The sequence below is a fragment of the Petaurus breviceps genome, unplaced genomic scaffold (genome assembly GCF_028583685.1).
Source record: "Petaurus breviceps papuanus isolate PSGF00001 unplaced genomic scaffold, PetGlider_PUasm1.0 140, whole genome shotgun sequence".
NCBI lineage: Eukaryota > Metazoa > Chordata > Mammalia > Diprotodontia > Petauridae > Petaurus > Petaurus breviceps.
In genome coordinates, this window is record NW_027185698.1 from 35,158,677 (window position 1) to 35,179,129 (window position 20,453).

General features: G+C 39.0%; 1 protein-coding gene across 1 annotated transcript in view; it reads right to left on the minus strand.

The window, feature by feature from the left end:
- CUNH4orf50 (chromosome unknown C4orf50 homolog) overlaps positions 1-20,453 on the minus strand; it is an 83,455-nt gene that overhangs the window by 54,061 nt on the left and 8,941 nt on the right. Inside the window, exons 4-5 of the mRNA XM_069075033.1 lie at positions 17,383-17,449; positions 1,105-1,232 (exon numbers count right to left, since the gene is read on the minus strand). Coding sequence (XP_068931134.1) covers positions 1,105-1,232; positions 17,383-17,449 — 195 coding nt within the window. The remainder of the gene's footprint in view (positions 1-1,104; positions 1,233-17,382; positions 17,450-20,453) is intronic.

A 20,453-nucleotide genomic window follows, 5' to 3' on the forward strand; every position in this document is an offset into this window, starting at 1 on the left:
AATACTGTCCACTGGTGAAGGACAGTGCTGTTGTTGCAGGGGTCTGGGAACCTTTCTGTTGGTTCAGAAGCCCTGAGGAAGGATTTTCTTGTTGTATGTTTACAGAAATCCTAGGAGAGAGTTTTGTTAATGTTTTCAGGGGTTCTAGGACTGTTCTACAGACAGAGGATGAATTAATGAAGAGACTGGCAATTTATCTTGTGGCCTTGCTAAGCCTTGTCTCCCCAGGAACTAAGATTGCTGAGAACTTGCCTCTTGTCAAGATGAAGAAAAGACCTCCATTTGGGTATTAGGTGCTGTGCTTAAACTTGATGTAACTCTGGGGTAGATTCAATTGTGATCCAGGGGTGGGGAACTTTTGACCTTTTTGTGTTCTATGGTTGAGCAAATGAATGTATTTTACTTATGTTTGGAAACTAATCTCCATTTGAGAAGAGGGGCTTTGTGGTGGACTAAATGAAGGTATAGCCTAGGAGTGGAGAAGTATTTAGATCAGGAACTTTGTAATTGATGGAATGATTGGAAGGTCCTGGGGTGGGGTAGTCCTTGGAGATTATTTAATCACATTTAGTAAATGCTGTATTTGGAATGATGTCATGTTTTGATCTTCTCTGTTCTTGGTTGGTCACTGAATAAAATGGAGAGCACCTATGCTGGTATTTTGAACCTTGGGAAGTTGCCTTTCCTTGGCATTACATTACAATGGGGGAGCAGAAAACTACCCATGTTCTGTAGGGGATGTCAGACAAACAGCAATAGAAAACTTTCAATAATGAAAATCTGAAAACACAAAGAAAAATTGCTTGGGGGGGGGAGGTGAAGAATATTTCTTAAAGGTACCATTGTGGCTGTATAGGACACTCTAACCAATAAAAATTGTAAAATGATAGAGAGAAATAACAAGAAATAGAAAGGGCTGCCACAAGGGGGTATAGGTAATCCCTCAATAGAGCTCTTGACCTAAAGGCAGGATAATTAGTTATTGGGGATATTGCAAAAGGGATTCTAGACCACATTTAAGTTGGACCAGATGTCCTGGGAAGTCTCTTCCAGCAATTAATCTCTGGCTAGGCAGTTATGTCAGACAGAGAAATCTGGTCTCACCTGCTCACTGTCAGATATCCTGATTTCTTCAAGAAGATCATCCAAGTTATCCAGGGAGGGTGGCAAGGCTGGTGATCCCTTCGTGTCTCCAAATGAGCCCCAATCACAGTCTTGCTCAACTGGCAGCCCTAGAAGGATATGGTTTTGCAATAAATAGAGATGTAATAGAGGCATAATGAATGATGCTGCAACCATCATGAACAATTAACACTTACCAATGCATATCCATTGTCTGTGGTTTCATGTTAGAAGAATGACCTTTTTTAGAAAAAAACTCCTCTGTTTAATCATTGTTACCCATTTTCCTATACTAGCTATAAAGGATCTCTGCCATCTTGATCTTCCAGGCAGTATATGAAGAGGGAATAAAGCAAAAGGCCTCCTTATTTCAGTGGTAGAAGTAAGAACATTTTGATCCAAGGAAGGGTAGTAGAGTGGAATTAGGAGACAGGGTTTTAATCCAGCTCTTCCAATACCCACCATCCCCAACAACTACCATATTGCTTCTACTATGCAATAGACATATGATCTCAGCACAGTTGTTTAGCTGCTCTGAGTTTCAGCTTCTTCATATATAAAATGGAATTAGTAGCACTTGACTGACCTGTCCCACAGAATTATTGTGAGGACAGAATGAGACATAGGTGTGATAGTATACAGGATAAAGTGCTCTAGAGTTATAATGCAGTGAATAAACATAATCCTCAGAGGCAAGAAACCTGAATCCTAGTTCCAGTGATACAATGAATAAGTGGTATGTTCTGGAGAATTTGCCTCTCTAGGCAATGCTTTCCTTATCTTCAAAATAAAGGGTTTAGACTAAATGATCTCCACAGTCCTTTCAGTTTTATAATTCTAAAGTCTAAGATTCCTTCCACCTCTAATATTTTATTTTTATGTTCAAAGATTATCTATAGCTCTTATATTTTATGTCCTCACACTATATCTGTTCTAATATTCTTTATGGAAAGACTCTTCTGGGTCTGATATCAAAGCTTCCATTTTTAAGATCCAGTGTAATGTAACGGATAGAGCATAGGTCTTGGAGTCAGGAAGATCTGAGTTCAGATCTATCCCAAATGCTTTGTTACTTGTTGTATAGCACGGGGCAAAGCAATTCGCTCTTTTGAACCTCAGTTTTCTTCTCTGAAAAATGGAAATAATAGCACCTACTTCACAGAGATGCTATGAGGCTCAAATGAGATAATTAAAATGAAATATTTTGAAAACAAAGTACCATACAAATGTTAGTTATTATTATTATTGCTGTTGCTATTATTATTATTATTGCTGACTTACAATATTCTGTGTTTTAGAGTCCCTTGCAACTCTGATATTCTTTTTTAATGGAAAAAAAAAACTAAATGGGAGTTAGGATGGAAGTGATCAACAGTCAACCAGGGTCCAATGATGGGTCTTAATAGTATTTAGATAAAATATTGCTAACTAGGTTAATGTTCAGGCATTACTATTTCATAAGTATTTTATATCAATATATATATATATATATTAGAAAAGATAAATCAGTATCTTGAAATAATAGCTTAGTAAATTATAATGAAACTAACAGGATGGTTGCATCCACTAGGAAGCCATGAGAATGGCAAAGTAGCAAAGAACAGTTTGTAAATAACCAGAGGATGAACCAAGTCATAAACATTCAACCACCTTAGATCATAACTAGTACCATGGAGAGCTCCCTTGCCCTCTCACTGAAGTTTGAATTGAGTATGTGTAAGACTTTGCTTATGTATATCACTGTTGGCATAAGAGTAAACAACCTAAGCTGGGTCAGATGCTTGAATGACATTTGAGAAAGGAGGCAGGAAGAGCATCACAGAGATGTATTTTATTAAGTTTAAGGTCCTGAATTCAATTAACACAATTTTTTTTTAGATTATGGATCACTTTATCATCTTTTTTTTCCCAAATGCTTCATTAACTTCTGATTTACATCATTCATTTCCACCAGATTTTGAGTCACAAATTCTCTCCCCATTTCACCCCTACCCACTGCCCCAAAATAGCAGTCCCACAGGATATCCCCTCCTTGAATTTGCTCTTTCCCATATCTTCTCCTATATCCCCTTCGACCTTTCCAGTGGATCTCTATGGCCCAGTGCCTGCACATCCCATTTCCCAATTACATGTAAAATAGTATAAATAATAGTGTGTGTATATATATGCATATATATATATATTTGAGTATTTGATTTTAAAACTTTGAATTCCAGATTCATTCCCATCTTCCCCTGTCACCCATCCTTACTGGGAAGATATGCAGTTCAGTATAGGTTGTACATGTATGGCTAATGCAAAACAATAACATAGTAGATATATTGTAAAAGACTGACTATATTTCCCTACCTCCTATCCCACCTCCCACTTATTCTATTCTCTACTTTCATCCCATCCCCTTTCAAAAGTGGGTGCTTCCAATTTCCCTCCCCCCCAGCCTGCCCTCCCTTCCATCATCCCCCCTCTCATTCCCTTCCCCCCCTACTCTCTTGGAGGGAGAGATACCCTATTTAGAGTGTATTTCATTCCCTCCTCAAGCCAAATTCAGTGGGAATAAGGTTGACCCATTCCCTTTTGCCTTCCTATTCTTCCCCTCCATTGTAACCATTTTCCCTTGCATCTTCTATATGAGATAGTTTACCCCATTCTGTCTCTCCCTCCCCATCTCCTCTCATTATATTCCTCTCTCACCTCTTATTTCCACCTTTTAAGTATCATCCCTTCCTGTTAAATTGGTCCTGTGCCCTCTATCTATGTATACCTGTAAACATATATACACACATTCACATATGTATTCATATGCCCATGTACCCTCATATATAGACATATATATATATAGATATAGATATAGATACATAGACATATATACATACATATATATATATATATTTATATTCCCTTCAACTACTGAGAAAAGTTTCATAAGTTATAATTATTGTTTTTCCATGTAGGAATGTTAATAGTTCAACTTTGATAAGTTCCTTATGATTCCTTTTCCCTGTTTACCTTCTCATGCTTCTCTTGCTTCTTGTATCTGAATGTCAAATTTTCTATTCAACTCTGGCTTTTTTCAGCAAGAATGCTTGATAGTCACTGAATGACCACATTTTCCCCTGAAACATAATACTCGATTTTGCTGGGTAGGTGACTGTTAGTTTTAATCCCAGCTCCTTTGACCTCTAGAATATCATATTCCAAGCCCTTCGATCCCTCAGTGTAGAAACTGCCAGATCCTGGGTTATCCTGATTGTGTTTCCACAATATTCAAATTGTTTCTTCCTGGCTGCTTGTAATATTCTCTCCTTGATCTGGGAATTTTGGAACCTGGCCATAATATTCCTAGGAGTTTTCTTTTTGGGATCTTTTTCAGGAGGTGATTGGTGGATTCTTTCAACTCCTATTTTGCCCTCTGGTTCTAAAACATCAGGGCAGTTTTCTTTGAGAACTTCCTGGAGGAAGATTTCTAGGTTCTTACTTTGGTCATGGCTTTCAGGTAGTCCAATGATTTTTAAATTATCTCTCCTGGATCTATTTTCCAGGTCAGTGATTTTTCCCATGAGATATTTCACATTGCTTCTATTCTTTCATTTTTTTTTTTGGACCTGTTTAACAGCATCTTGGTTTCTCATAAAGTCATTAGCTTCCATTTTCTCCAATCTAATTCTGAAGCAATGATTCTCCTCATTGAGCTTTTGAGATTCTTTTTCCATCTGGCAAATTCAGCTTTTTAAGGCATTCTTCTCCTCATTGCCTTTTTGAGCCTCTTTTGCCATTTGTCTATTTTTTAAGGTATGACTTTCCTCAGTCAGGCTGTTGACTCTCAGTTTGTAATTTTCTTGCATCATTCTCATTTCTCTTCCCAATTTTTCCTCCACTTCTCTTATCTGCTTCTTAAGGTCCTCTATGGCCTGTAACCAGCTCGTATTTTCCTTTGAAGCTTTTGGTGCACGATTTCTGACTTCACTGTCTTCCTCCTGTTCCATGCTTTGCTGCTTTTTGTCCCCAAAATAAGAGTCTAATGTTGGAATCTTCTGTCTGTTTTGTTTCCTTTGCCTGGTCATGTCACCCCTCAGTCACTTGACCCCTGGGCTTTTTGCCACAGTAGGACTCTGCCACCAGACAGGGGAGCTTTCATCCCAAATGCTGGGGTTGTCTCAGCTGCCAGAGGTATTAGATAGGTTCCCTCTCTGTGGTCTCCACACGCTCTGGCAAGCTGGACACACACCCCAGGACCTCCACCCTAGACTGCAATCCAGATCCAAAGAGGTTAAAGCAAGAGCGATTACCCCTCAGACTGGAGACTGGTGCTTGTTCCATCTACACTCTGCAGGCCAGGAACTGAAGCTGGCATGTGGCGCTGGCTGGCTGTGCCTGCATCTCAGTGGCTTCTCACCCTAGGGGCAAAAGCCATGCACTCCCACTTACTGGTCCCAAAGTCCAGACTGCACTGACCTCTCACTTTGTCCTTCGCATCTATATGTTGAGAAATCTGGAACCAGCTTTTCAGGTCTGCCCTGGGGCTAAAACCTGGGGCTCAGGCGTGCCTGGGGTCAGCTCACAGAGCGCTGAGCTGGCCTATTCCTGCCAGCCTGCCTTGCTGTCCTTAGTGGGAGGTTAGCTTCTCTGTGTCATTTTGTGGGTTCTGCAGCTCCAAAGTTTGTTTAGAGTCCCCTTTTTACATGGATTGGGAAGGTGGAAGCCAGAGCAGCAGGGAGGTCCTTCTTCTATTCCACCATCTTGACTCCGCCTCCCAATTAACACAATTTTTTAAAATGCGACAATCTCTACACTCACTCAATGAGCACATGTGTCCACAGAAAATTGCAATTTAAAGTATGTAGTGCAGCAAGCCACTCAAGGTGCTAGCTGAAGCAGTTACTGGGCTCACTTAGATAATTTCTTTACCACACTTCTGACTCCAGAAGAGGTCAGGAAGCAACTAAAGTCCCTTTCAGCTTTTCATTTCTGGTCATATTGTTGATAAATTCTGGACACAAAAATAATTAATGCAAGCAGAGATGGCTAGTACATGGGGATTTATTATTCCCCCAAAGTAATTATTATTGACTTCAATAATAATTAAATTATTGTTATGCCCTAACAATTCCCTCGTGTAAATAAATTGGTAGGATGGTTATAAGCTACTTCTCACCTCCTTCATAATCTGTTATTCACTTGATTCTTTAACATTAGTCATGAAAGAGGACATGAAACATCCATACCTGAAACAGGACAAGATCCCTTGGCATTCTCGATGACAAATGATGTTTGACAAGCTTTGTTTCTACTGGGATCAAGAGCTGCCTCCCACTTGAGAGGTAGTAATGCATCCTGAACAAATGAGGTCTTGCTCTTAAGGAAGGAAAAAGGAGACAGAAGAGAAAATAACAATCATTGTTGTGTTGGAGTTTTAGTTGTATTTATTACAGATTCTTCTTGTGTATAATTATAGTCCTCCTATATTATATTTCTAAAGCAATTCACAGCTTGCAGATCAAACCCTGCAACAACCCTGTAAGATAGAGAGTGCAAATATTTTTGCAGTCAATAAAACAGTCTCAGAAAGGTTAAGGGACTTGCCCAAGGTCACATGACTAGAATTCAAGCTTGTATGCAGGGCTTGATTTTTCTGAAACTCTGCCTCAGTGACCATCTTCATGCTCTTGATGCCTCCATCTCTACAATCTCCTCCTTTGATTGGTGAGTTCATCCCTGAACTCCTATTTGAAAAGAGCCTATGTCAGTTATGCTTAGTCTAAGCCTGGTTCAGCCCACAACTTTCTGGTTTCCTTATGGACCTTGCCCTTGCAGGTACCTCCTGCACCACTACCACCACCCCTTTCAATATCTGTTTATGTGTGGTCTTCATTCAGTAGAATGTAAGATCCTTTAGAGAAGTGACTGTCTTGTTTTTTGACTGTTTGTATACCCAACACTAAGTATAGCACCTGACATAGGAAATACTTACTCAATGTTGTCTGTCCATCTTTTGGCTTCTAGTCTATTACTTTTTGTCTTACACCATTTTCTCAAATAAAAGGTACATAATAATGTGCTACTTATTGACAGTGGCTTTCTTTTCCAGATCACATCAAGCCTGATTTTAACATCCTCCTCATTTTGCCTACAGTTCACTCATCAGTTCTTCATTCATGTAGCACATGTGTTTTATGCTTCAGAAAAGAAGTTTGACCTCTTTCTTATTATAGGGAAAAGAAAGTCCACCTGGGAGCCAGGGAGATGTGGGTGTAAATACCACCAATGATACATACTTGATAGTGACTTTGGGAAAGTCACATTCAGTGATCTAGGCAATTTTCAAAGTCCATAAGTTGGAGGAAAAGCGAAAATCTTCATTAGTAGAGGGTGTTCCCTCACCTGGGATTCCCTTATGTCAGTGAAATAATAGGCCCAAGTCCATATGCTTCTTCATATTGATGACTTCGATATTTTACGCATTATTTATTTAACCAGGAAAGTTCTCTTTCTTTATTCTGCCAGTCCCAAATCAAGTACCAGACCTTCCAGTAAACCCTCCTTTGTTCTTCCAGACTACACTGTCCTCACTCTCCTATATAATCCTGCTTCTCTCAGAATCACAGAATCTCAGAGTTGGAAGGAACCTCAACAGTGATCTAATCTAACCTCTCACCTAGCACAGGCATCCTCTTTACAACTTTTATAACATCCTATATATTACCTCCACAGTTAGAAAACTATTTTATGAGATGGCTCATTCTACTTTTATGCAGTACTCCTTGTCTGGCCCACATTCTTCATGTGGAATATAAGTCTGCTTCCCTGAAATTTCAGCCTATTGCTCTGAAGTCTGTTCTCTGGATCCTCCCATTTTCTATTATGGTATTTATGTATTGTCTTGATTTATTCTTTATTCTTTTTGTTTATTTTCCATTCATTTATTCATACAATGAATACTTATTAAGCCAACATCTGTGCAAGAACCATATGCCTATGCTGAACACATATTTAATCAACCCCAGTGTGACCCTATTGCCTCTAGGATCAAATGTAATAGAAATACTACTGCTGCCACTACTAATAATGATATTGATAATATTTACATAGCATTTATTATGAGCCATGCATTGTGCTCATAATAAATCAGGTACTTCATAATTATTATCTCACTTGATCCTCACAACAACCCTGGGAGGTAGGTGCTATTATTACCCCCATTTTACAGTTTGAGAAACTGAGGCAAATAGAGCTAAGTACCTTGTCAAGGGTTACACAGGTAGTGCTAGAGGCCACATGTGAACTCAGGTCTTCCTGACTCCAGGCCCAGCACTCTATCCACTGGGCCACCTAGCTGCCTCTGTTTACTTTTTAGAGCCCTTGATAATCTCCCTACCTTTTCAGTCTTTTTATACTTTACATCCCCCACAAGTATTGTGTGATCAAGTGATAATGGCCTCCTTGCTATTCCTCCATTAAAACATTCCATTTCCTGACTGGGCATTTTCACTTGCTCTCCCCCATGCCTGGATGTCTTCCCCTCTTCATCTCTGTCTCCTAAATCCCCTGGCTTCCTTTAAGTCTCAAATAAAGTTACATTTTCTGCAATAAGTTTTCTCAATCCCCCTTAATGCTACTACCTTTCTTCCATTGATTATCTATAATGTGGCTTGCAAATGTCTTATTTCTTCATAGTCATTTGCATGCTGTCTTCCCATTAACTTTTATTTCCTTGTATCACCAGTGCTTAGCACATAATAGGCATTTTTAAAATGCTTGTTGACTGATTGACTGACATGCTGAGAAAAGATACAAATTGTAAGTAAGACATTGCCCCCAACTTAATGAAGCTTACAGTAAGGGGATAAGACAAAAATATAGAGAACTTTCTACATAAACCATTCCCTTATTCTCCAATTCAGTGATGATCCTCTCCCTTCGATCTTACAAAACACTTTGACTTACAAATCTCTAATATACATATCACAAATTATTGATTATTTCATATCTATTTTTATTTCTTGTATCTGTACTGTGCAGAAAGTTTCAGGAGGACAGGGACAGAATCTTAGCTAAAATCTGAATCTTCCCCTATCATTCCACTTAAGTATCTTTTGTATATCTTGAGGAAATTCTTTTTGGGGATTATGTATTAAACTAGATAGCTTTGAGGTCCCTTCCAAAGTTAATATTCTCTGATCTCTTTGGGCCTCAGTTCCCTTATCTGTTAAACAAGGATAACAGTCACATTCTTTCCCTCACTGGGTTGATATGAGGATCAAATTAACAATATATTTGAAATTACTTCATAACTATAAATTTTATTCAATTCAGCAAGGAATTATCAACCACTTATTATATGTCAGATATTATATTGGGTCTTTTTAAAAATTTAAGATAATACAACAGTTCCTGTCCTTACATTCCACTGAAGAGGGAAAAGTATATGCATATAAGAAAGTAGAAAAATATATTTTTAATAGGCATTTCATAGTGCTGGAATGTTGAAAACTAATAAATGGTGGAATGGGGAAAGGCTTCCTATAGGAGGTTGTAGTCAAGTTATGTCTATTAAGAAATATTTATTGATTAAACCTATTTTTAAAAAGCTCTGATGATAGTTATTGTGATTATACACACTTTAATTTTCAGCTTTTTTGAGTGACACACATATATACCTTAATTAACTAACCAGTCATATCTTCCTTAAATGGACAAAATAAGGTCCTGAAGAACAGAGGGGCACTCTCAGATTTTATCTAACAGTGGATACAGAACCATAACCATATTCAAATACTCCTGTTCCTACCTGTGCCTGTGATGCTGAAGAGAACAGAACTTCAAAGTCTGTGGTTTTAGTCAAGTCTTGAGTTCCCTGAAAATTTAAAAACAAAGTGCTATGGTTATGTATATTATTATTATACACATGGTTTTTCTGTGTTTCATACTTCGATCTTAATTTGTTATATGAAAGATCATTCTGATTTCTTTTAGACTATGTACTACTGCTGGTACATGTGTTACTGACTACTTATACCTATGATGCATCTCTTTCCATTCCTCTTCAGGTCACCTACAGTTTTGCTCCTCCTGAGATTGAAGTGTTTTATGATTGACAGTGAGATAGCATTTCCAGGAGAATATTAGTGTTAAAAAGATGGACTTCAGTGTCCAAGCAGTTTGGGATAATGGAAAGTACTGAATGGTTTATCAGAGGTCTTATCCTTTCTCAACTCTGGGCACAACTCACTTTCTTTCTGCAGTACAGACTGTTCCTGTAGTACGAATTGGAGCAATGGATAGTAAGAATGCTGTAACAGTAACCTCAACTTATTAAAAGACCCAAAGAAAGGTGTTCAGGGTCCTATGCATATCATAAAATCAATAAGGACTTCAGAGATCACCTTTTCACTGAATGTCAGTGCTAGAAGGGACTTTAGAAATCATCTGCTGACCACCCAGAAACACCTGGCCTTGTAACCTTGAGCAAGTTACTTAACCCCGATTGCTTAGGGGCGGCCAGGCGGCTCAGAGAGTAAGAGCACCGGCTCCAGTGTCGGGATAACCTGGATCAAATCCGGGCTCAGATACTCAGCACCACACCCAGAAAAAAAAAAAAAACTGGCCATGTAACCTTGAGCAGTTACTTAACCCCAATTGCTTTAAAAAAAAAATCATCTGCTGAGTATACTTTCATCTCCCTTATTTTGTAAATGCAGAAACTGAAGCCTAGAGAGTAAAAGTAACTTGTTAAAAGTCCCACAGTCAAGCACCATGACAAAGGCAAGACTTAAAGTCAGATCTAAAATCGCCATCCTGTGCCCTTTCCTTTCCATCACAGTGCCTTTTCTCTGTGAAACATTTATGCCAAGCCACAAGGAGAATCATTCAGGATGAGTGCATATAGAAGGGTTGTAATCTCCATGACAGGAAAAATAACTCCCTTTGATAAGAGGATTTAAATCTATCTGAGGATTTAAATAAGCATAAATTAATTATGCCAAGGAAACTCCAATAACACTATGGCTGAGTAGACTTTCTGAGAGTTGTACATCTTGAAGGACATTCCCTCTACAGTCAACATACGCTTATATAGGTGGTCTGCCGTGTCTGAAATGCATTCACTCTTCTCATCTGCCTCTTGAAATTCTTAGATTCTTTCAAGACACAGCACGTGTCACATCCTACAAAGATCTTCTCTGATTCTCCAGCTATTATTAGTAATAATAACCAATGTCTGTAAATATTTTTTAAAATTTTTTGAGGGCGGGCGGCTAGGTGTCGCAGTGAATAGAGCACCGGCCCTGGAGTCAGGAGGACCTGGGCTCGAATCCGGCCTCAGACACTTAACACAAAAACTAGCCATGTGACCCTGGGCAAGTCACTTAATCCCAATTTCCCTACAAAAAAAAAAGCAAAAAAAAATTTGAGGGTCGGCTAGGTGGCGCAGTCAGTAAAGCACCGGCCCCAGAATCAGGAGAACCTGAGTTCGGTTCCGGCCTAAGACACTTAACACCCACACAAAAAGAAACTAGCCGTGTAACCTTGGGCAAGTTACTTAACCCCAATTGCCCTCCAAAAGGCAAAAAAAAAAATTTGAGGGGGGAAGGCAAGGCAATTGGGGTTAAGTGACTTACCCAAGGTCACACAGCTAGTAAGTGTCAAGTATCTGTGAATGGATTTGAAGTCAGGTCCTTCTGATTCCAGGGCCAGTGCTCTATTCACTGGGCCACCTAGCTGCCCCAGTCACTGATGTTTATAACGTCTGTTGTATTATAAAAGATCTTAGCAAGGATTTAAGTTTTTTTAGTATGTTGTTGTTACTTTTCAGTCACTTTAGTTGTGCTTGACTCTTTGGAATGCATTTTTGGATGTTTTTGGCAAAGATACTGTAGAAGTTTGCCATTTCCTTCTCCAGCTCATTTTGCAGATGAGGAAACCGAGGCAAACAGACTTAAGTGACTTACTCAGGGTCACACAGTAAGTGTCTGAAGCTGGATTTGAACTCAGGAAGATGAGTATTCCTGACTCCAGACCCAGAATTCTATCTACTGCACCACCTAGTGACCCCTTTTAGTAGCTTAGAACCACACTAAGTTATTAAAAAGCTTAGAACCACAGTAAAAATTTTTGAGATGCTACATACATGATGTCTTTCTTGTTTATTGGAGGGGGGAGGCAAGGCAATCAGGCTTAACGAGTTGCCCAAGGTAACACAGCTAGTTAAGTGTCAAGTGTCTGAGGTCGGATTTGAACTCAGGTCCTCCTGACTCCAGGGCTAGTGTTCTATTCACTGCACCATCTAGCTGCCACATCAATATTTCACTTGAGCCTTACAACAAACCCATTTTACATATGAGAAAACTGATGTTCAGAGACATTAAATAATTTGTCCATGATCTCACAGCCAGTAAGGTTCAGAGTTGGCAGCTGAACCCAGGTTTTCCTTATTCCAAGTACAACACTCAGATCCTACAACCTCTCTTGCTCTTAAAGTGACTTCATTGTATATACTTTAGATTCATATATCTATGAGGTTGTGTTCTTCTAATAGAACATATACACTATAAGCTCCTTGAGGGGAGGAACTTTTTGCTTTTGCTTCTGGGGAGTTTGTATCCCTGGTGTCTGATATAGTACTTTGAACTCACTACTTAACAGACTTTTGTTGAATTGAGTTAAACTGAGCATCATAACTTCTGGTAAATACGAATATTCCTGGGGAGAAAATGATGAATAATAATGTGGGGAGAGAGTTGGGCTAAGATGTACCAGGTAGGAAAAAAGATCAAATTTTGTATAGCTCAGGTGCAATATGGTCTCTTCTCTTTTCCAGAGGCATCAAACTTGGGTCCCCAAACTCCTAAGGCCAAAACCAGATTAAAATTTAAGTAGAAAATATTTAACAAAATAAAATACGATACAAATTCAAATAGATTCAATACAATATAATAACATTTTGCTAAAATACAAAGTGTTAATTTATAGCTTTCTAAATCAATATGTGATGAGATCCATTTTCTATTTGAATTAGATGCTCCTGATTTAGACTATCCCCAAAGGATGGGAAAAGCTAGAGCAATCTATTACCTCCCAATCTATATTATTGCTACCATTCGTTTTCCTTTAAAAAATAAATTTAATTGATAACACTTGCTTTTTTTTATAAAACAAGGGGTAGAGCACTAAACCTGGAGTCAGAGGGACATAAAGTCACATCTACCAATGAACACTTGCTAGCTGTGTGACCCTGGGTAAGTCACTTAATCTGTCTGCCTCAGTTTTCTTATCTACAAAATGGACAAAAATAGATCGTGGGGTGGTTATGAATACCAAATGAGATAATATTTATAAAGCACTTTGCAAAAGTGATTAAATACATGCTATAATTATTATGTCACCTGTGGTCATCCCTCTGCCCCTCCCCCAGAGTCATCCCTTATAACAAAGAGTATACAAAGAGAAAAGAATAATTTAGAAAAAAAATCTACACAAAGGTCTGAATGTTAATTTAATGTTCCAAACCTGTAGATATTTCACTTCTTCAAAGGAGTGGGAGGACTTGTCTTTTCCTGTATCTTCTTTGGGGCCAAACTTGATTATTATCATTTCACTTTGTTTCAGTTGCTTTATGGTGACTGTTCTTTCCCTTTACATCATGTTAGTCATTGTTTTCCTTGCCTTACTTCACTTTGCATCAGTCTATGCAAATCTTTCCATGTTCTTCTGAATTAATCACATTCATTATTTCTTACAGCACTATAATATCCCATTACATTAGCATAGCACAATCTGTTTAGTCATTCCCCAACTGACAGATATCTACTTGGTTTTCAACTCTTTGTTCCCATAGAAAATATGGCTATAAATATTTTTCTGCATATGGGACATTTTTCTTTTTGGTCATTGACCTTCCTGGGGTCTATGCTATTGGTTTGCAATAGTTTATTTACAGAAAACTCAACTATAATTGCTAATAGACAGAAGGCGTGTCAAAAAGAAAAAGGGATGGGGCCTGGACCTGTGATTTTATTGGTAGAGGGAACTCCCAGGTGAGGATATTCCCTCTATCAATGCTGGTTAGCACATTTTCTGCAACCTACAGTCTCAGTACATGAGTTCTTAACCTTTTCTATATTGTAAGTCCCTTTGGTAGATCCCTTGTCAGAATAATGTTTTAGTTTAGTTAGCAAGTTACTTTTCCCATACAAGTTCACTTACCCCCTGAATATTAAGAACCTCCATCTTAGAGCTGACTAGAGAACCAGGTGGTTAAGTGACTTGTCCAAGGCCACATAGCTAGTCTGTGGTAGAAGTAGGTTTTGAACTCAGTTCTTCTTCGCTTCAAAGCTAGTTCCCTATCCAGTAGACTATGATGCCTCTTCAGAGAGAAATAGAAAAGGTAGATCTAAAATCCCCATACATCTACATCTACATCTACTATACATATAGTAGTAGTAGTAGTAGTAGTGGTAGTGGTAGTGGTAGTGGTAGTGGTAGTGGTAGTGGTAGTGGTAGTGGTGGTAGTGGTGGTGGTGGTGGTGGTAGTGGTAGTAGTGGTAGTGGTAGTAGTGGTAGTGGTAGGAGTAGTAGTAGTAGTAGTAGTAGTAGTAGTAGTAGTAGTGATAGTAGTGGTAGTGCTGCTGGTCGTGGTGATGATGGTGGTGGTAGTGGTACCAGTGGTATTAGTAGTGGTGGTAGTGGTAGGAGTATAAGTAGGAGTAGTAGCAGCAGCTAACATTCATTTATGTAACACCTACCATATGCCAGGCACTATGTTTAGTGCTTTACAAATATCTCATTTGGTCCTCTCAACAACCCTGGGCAGGGGGAGATAGATGCATTATTATGTCCACTTTACAGATAAGGAAACTGAGGCAAATAGGAGTTAATTGACTTCCCCTGGGTCACACAGCTAGTAAATGTCTGAGGCCAAATTTAAACTCAAGTCTTCCTGATTCTAAGCTCAGTGTTCTATCCATTGCGCTACCTGCCTCCATACACATGACTACTTAGGATGGGTCTAATGATGTGCACTTCTTTTTCCCCTTTGAAATGAATTTAATCCAATGCCTACATATGTGCATGAATTTAGTTTAATGAAGTTCATTCCAACTTGCTTGACAGGGTTTATCTGAGTTAAATGACTTACAACAGCTCCATTATCCAACAGGTGCTGGGAGAATCAAGAATAAACTTCTTATCTTGTAGTACCTTGAGTGTTTTAAAGCGCAGTATTGGATGGTTCCCTATTAAAAGAAATCTACAAAGCTCTCACTCCTATCATTGACTCACTCCTCTCCACCATGAGGTGACAGCTTCCCTATGATTTGAATTTAGGCTACCTTCCAGTTCAGGTTTGCCTTTGCATTGGTCCTGCCAGTGAAGTTGTCTCTTCTCTTTATCAAGCTCATGATGACATTGATTTGGCATCTATTATTCAACTAAATACCTGAACCATGAATCAGATGCCTTAGTTCTCCACCCCCACATTTGGCCAGACTCTTGGTAATGAAGACTGATAGGAAATCTGGCATCATTTGAGGGCTTGGCACTTCCCCCAGCAGTCCCCACTAATGACTCAAGGTTCCCTCTGCAACTGGCCGAGCTCTGACAGTAATTATTTTGAATTCTAAGGGCTTTCAAAAGAAAACAATCATGGTTCCTTTCTTGATTTAGTAATCGCACAGGCTAGCATCTTAATTTTAAAAGACACTAAGCATGTAAGCACATTCTCAGGTTTATAGAAAATTAGCACTAGAAGCAACTTAGAGCTAGAAGGAACTTTAATACATGGAAAGTTGGAGCTGAAAATGGACCTGAGGGCTCAGTTAGTCTAGTTCTCTCATTTTACAGATGAGGAAACTGAAGTCAAGAGGAGGGAAATGTTTTATTCCAGGTCACATGAGGAGTTAATGGCATAATCTTGACCAATGTTGTCAAACTCAAATAGAAATGGAGTCACTAATGCCATGCCTCAAGATCTCTGTGAGCCGCATATTGACTTAGTTTTAAGATATAATGTTATCTATGTTTTACTGTATTTTGTTAAATATTTCCCAAATACTTTGTAATCTGGTTGAGCCACACTCAGGAGTGTTGTGGTCACACTCATGTGACCCTTTGGTCCTGTGTTGGACACACATCATTGAGCAGCTAGGTGGCATAGTGGATACAGTACAAGGCCTGAAGTCAGGCTCATCTTCATGAATTCAAATCTGAACTCAGACAACAGCTGTGTGCCCCTGGCTAAATCACTTGATCCTAGTTGCCTCAGTTTCCTCATCTGTAAAGTTAGCTGGAGAAGGAAATGGTGAACTGGTATATTTACCAAGGAAAACCCTAAAAGGGATTACAAAGAATCACACATGACTGAAAAATGACTGAACCACAACAAAACAATGTAGGCCTCTTGACTATACCATACTTTATACTGCATCATATCGTGCATAACTCTTTTTTCTCCCATGTTTGTGCAACTCAGTAATATCTCATTACCCAACATTGCCATTTTCAAAGTCGCTACTCTTTGCTAGAGAGAGTTAGTAAGTGGATGCAAAGGTTTTGTATGGAGCAAAGAGGCACAGCTAGACATAGATGCTCTTTGGAGTTGACTGGAAATGTGAAGATTCCTCTTCTTTCCACTAAGGGGCTCTCTAGTTACAATAAATGCTGTCATAACAAGCAGGACCAGGCTAAAAAGATGTTTTGTTCTTGGAATGTAAAAAGCCTTTTTCATTGGCACCAGGACCCAATCAATCAATCAATGAGTAAGCATCTATCTCTGGTAATTGTACTACATTAGTAAGGATATTTTTTTAATGAATCTTCCTTCTCATGGGACAATATCCAAACAATTAGGGTTTCCAGGATTGGAACCAGTTGCCTAAAGAGATCATGGGCTTCCCTTCAATGGACATCTTTGACCAGAAACTGGATGCCCACTGGCTGGGTATGTTCTAGTTGGGGCTGCTTTTTGTGTTTCTGTTGAATTAGATGGGCCCTAAGTTTCCTTCCAACTTTGGGAATTATCTGATTCTTTGTATCTACTAGACAAATGGTGGGGGACCTTTGGCCTCAAGGCTACATGTGACCCTCTGCTTCCTTAAGTGCAGCCCTTTGACTGAGGGTCGCAGGTTCCCCACCCCTGTTCTAGACCATTCTTACACCAGTACCCTCCTATTCCCTGGCACCAGTAAATCTTGGAAAATGGAGATGCAAACTACTCATTGCCTCCTTAGCTACTCCTCAGTTCATCGATGAGAGCTAGAGATAGAGACTTACTGCAAGTGTAGGGGAGAGTGCACTGGTGCTCCTCTCCGCCTTCTTCCCCAAAGGGGGTCCCAAAAGTCTAATGCCAAAGCAGAAAACAGGGGGTCCCAAATGTCTAACGCCAAAGCAGAAAACAGGGGGTCCCAAATGTCTAGCGCCAAAGGAGAAAACAGGGGGTCCCATATGTCTAACGCCAAAGGAGAAAACAGGTCTCCTGATTCTTGATTCAACAGACTTTCCACAATACTATAAAATCCTTAGATAAAGAACTTGAAGGAACCAATGAGGACATTCAACCCAATCCCCTCCTTTTATCAAGAAAGTGACTTGCCCAAGGTCACACAGCTTTCCTTTGGCAGAGATGGGATTTGGACTCAAGTCAGCTAGAGTGGATAGAGTGTCAGGCCTGGAGTCAGGAAGATTCATCTTCCTGAGTTCAAATCTGGCCTCAGACACATACTAGCTATATGACCCTGGACATGTCACTTAACCCTGGTTGCCTCAGTTTCCTCATCTGTAAAATGACCTGGAGAAGGAAATTGCAAACCACTCCTGTATCTTTACCACAAAAAAACCCAAAAGGGGTCACAAAGAATCAGACAAGACTGAAAAACAACTGAACAACATCTGACTGTAAATCCTTATCCCAGAGTTCCTTGTATACAGGAAACCACAGATCTGGGTCCTGTCTCTATATTTAAGTCAAGTTTAACTGTTGATTTAAAAAATTTAATTATGTTTTAGCTTGTTTATTTTGTTGGACAAATAAAGATTATATATTTTATGATTGACTTGTTAATAAATGTTTGCTTTAAAAAACAAAAAAATAAAATTCTCAAGGCAGCCACCCTAACAAAATGTGCTATGCTGGCCTATAACCTTTATCACATTTTAGCAGACAGGGACAGAACAAAACTATATTATTTATAATATAATACTAAACAATAAATATTTATTAAGTCCCCACTGAGTACAGAGCACTCTGCTGGGGGAGACATAAAACTTACATAAGACAGAGTCTCTGCCCTCATGGAAATCATAGTTTAATAGAAGGACAAGACACCAGCAAGTATATATATATATAAAATTGTTGGGGGCAAAATTTGATAAATGTCTTAAGGGTACACAACAGTGATAGTTGAGGACATTTCCCTCCTGTGCTCCTGTAGCTTTAAATTGTTCAGTGTCCTTCTCGATCTGAATTTTCCCACCCCAACTACAGAATCTAGAATTATACCTTGACCTCTTACTTTCCTCCTGCAGCTAAGTTACTCTTCCTGTGTTCCATTCCCCAGGATCTTGCTCTCTTTTGAGTGACAATGAATAGTTATCAGTTAATAATCAGATACACTAACCCTTATTAATGTGTCTGCAAATGGACTTTGATGGTAAAGAGTATACTGCCAGGGGAAATAAGGGATAGAATCCAGGCTGCATCATGGGATAGGGAGGAACAGAGCAAATGTTTATTTGCTGAACAAATGGGTCAAACTACTAGAGGAAATGTGGATAAAATGTACTAAATAACACAGACCAAAATTGTTTTTTGTTTCACATCTGAATAAGTACCTGCACATCTTTCAGTCTCTGTCCCAAGTCTTCTCTCTGGGCTAAGCTACCCCACCACCTTCTTTTACAGGCATGTGGCTACAGGGTTGTACCCACAGTTGCCACATACTCCCTGGGGTAAGTATGTGTTTTATTATTTTTTCTTGAAAAGGTAATAGTAGGAAATAAATTCATACCATGAGAACATTACTACTCTTCACAAAACCTTTTGGAATCCCTCCTCTCAGCAGTAATTCTCAACTTCTGAGTGTCTTTCAATGTCCCCTATACTCCATTTACAAATACACCATCAACTTTCACTTCCCTACTCATCATCTGACTTCATATAGTACTTACTTTGTCATTCAACATACTTATTGTGCCCTATCTTAGTTGTAGCATTTTGTGTGTACTGATGCCATGACTCTGCTAGACAATGAACTCTATGAGGAAAGATCAGTACCTTAGCTAAACCACATAGTTACCCCAATACACAATAGGAGCTTAACAAAATTTTTGTTCAATTGAACTGCCATGCCCCCATCTCAGAAAAGATTACATATGTAAACACTTAGCAAACTTTAAAGCACCATATAAATCTTATTGTTGTTGCTATTATTATTTTATGATCATTTTTTATTGTAAGTTGCTTGAGGGCAAGGGGCTGTGGCCTATCAACATTTTCTAAGAATACCTGATTTTGAGTTTAAAATCTACCCCTTATAAACTGTGCCTTTAGTCACTTTAGGTGAGTCACTTTACCTCATGGCTATATCAACAGTGTGATATGGCAGCTGAAAAAGCTAAGATGATCTTGGGATGAGTCAACAGAAATATGGCATCCAGAATAACAACAAGATGAAGAACCAAAATGTTTTACACATAACATCTCATCTTATTCTCACAACAAGCCTGGGAAGTAGGTTCAATTATCACCCCATTTTATAGACGAAGAAACTGAAGCAGAGGTTGTATGTCAAATCACACAACTAAGAAATGGCTGAAGCTAGATTTAAACTTAGGTCTTCCTTACCCAGGCCCAGGGTTCTATCTACTATACCACCTGACTTCTAGGTGAAATGAAGGAGGTGACATTCCTATTGTCCTCTGTCCTGTACCTGATCACACCTGGAGTATTATGATCAATTTCAGGTGTAGGAAGGAAAGTGACGAGCAAATCCAGAAGATGGGAGCCAGGAAAGTCTGGGGATTTGAGACTCTGTCGTATGAGGACCAGTCAAAGGATTGGGGATATTTAACTTTGAGAAGTTCAGCCTTCAGAGTAATGTGATAACTTCCTTAAACAATTTAAAATTGTCATGTTCAGGCTAGACATGTAGAGAGGACTTATGACTAGAGTTGTTTTCCTTAGTCTCAGTCTATAACTCGGACCAAGAGATGGAAATTATAAGGAAGACTGATTATGAACAAGTACAAGAAACAGCTTAGTAACAAAAAGTCCCCAAATGGCTTCTCTCAGTCAGTAGGCAGTTTCCACAAACTTGAGTTCTTTCAATAGAGACCAGGTGAACATT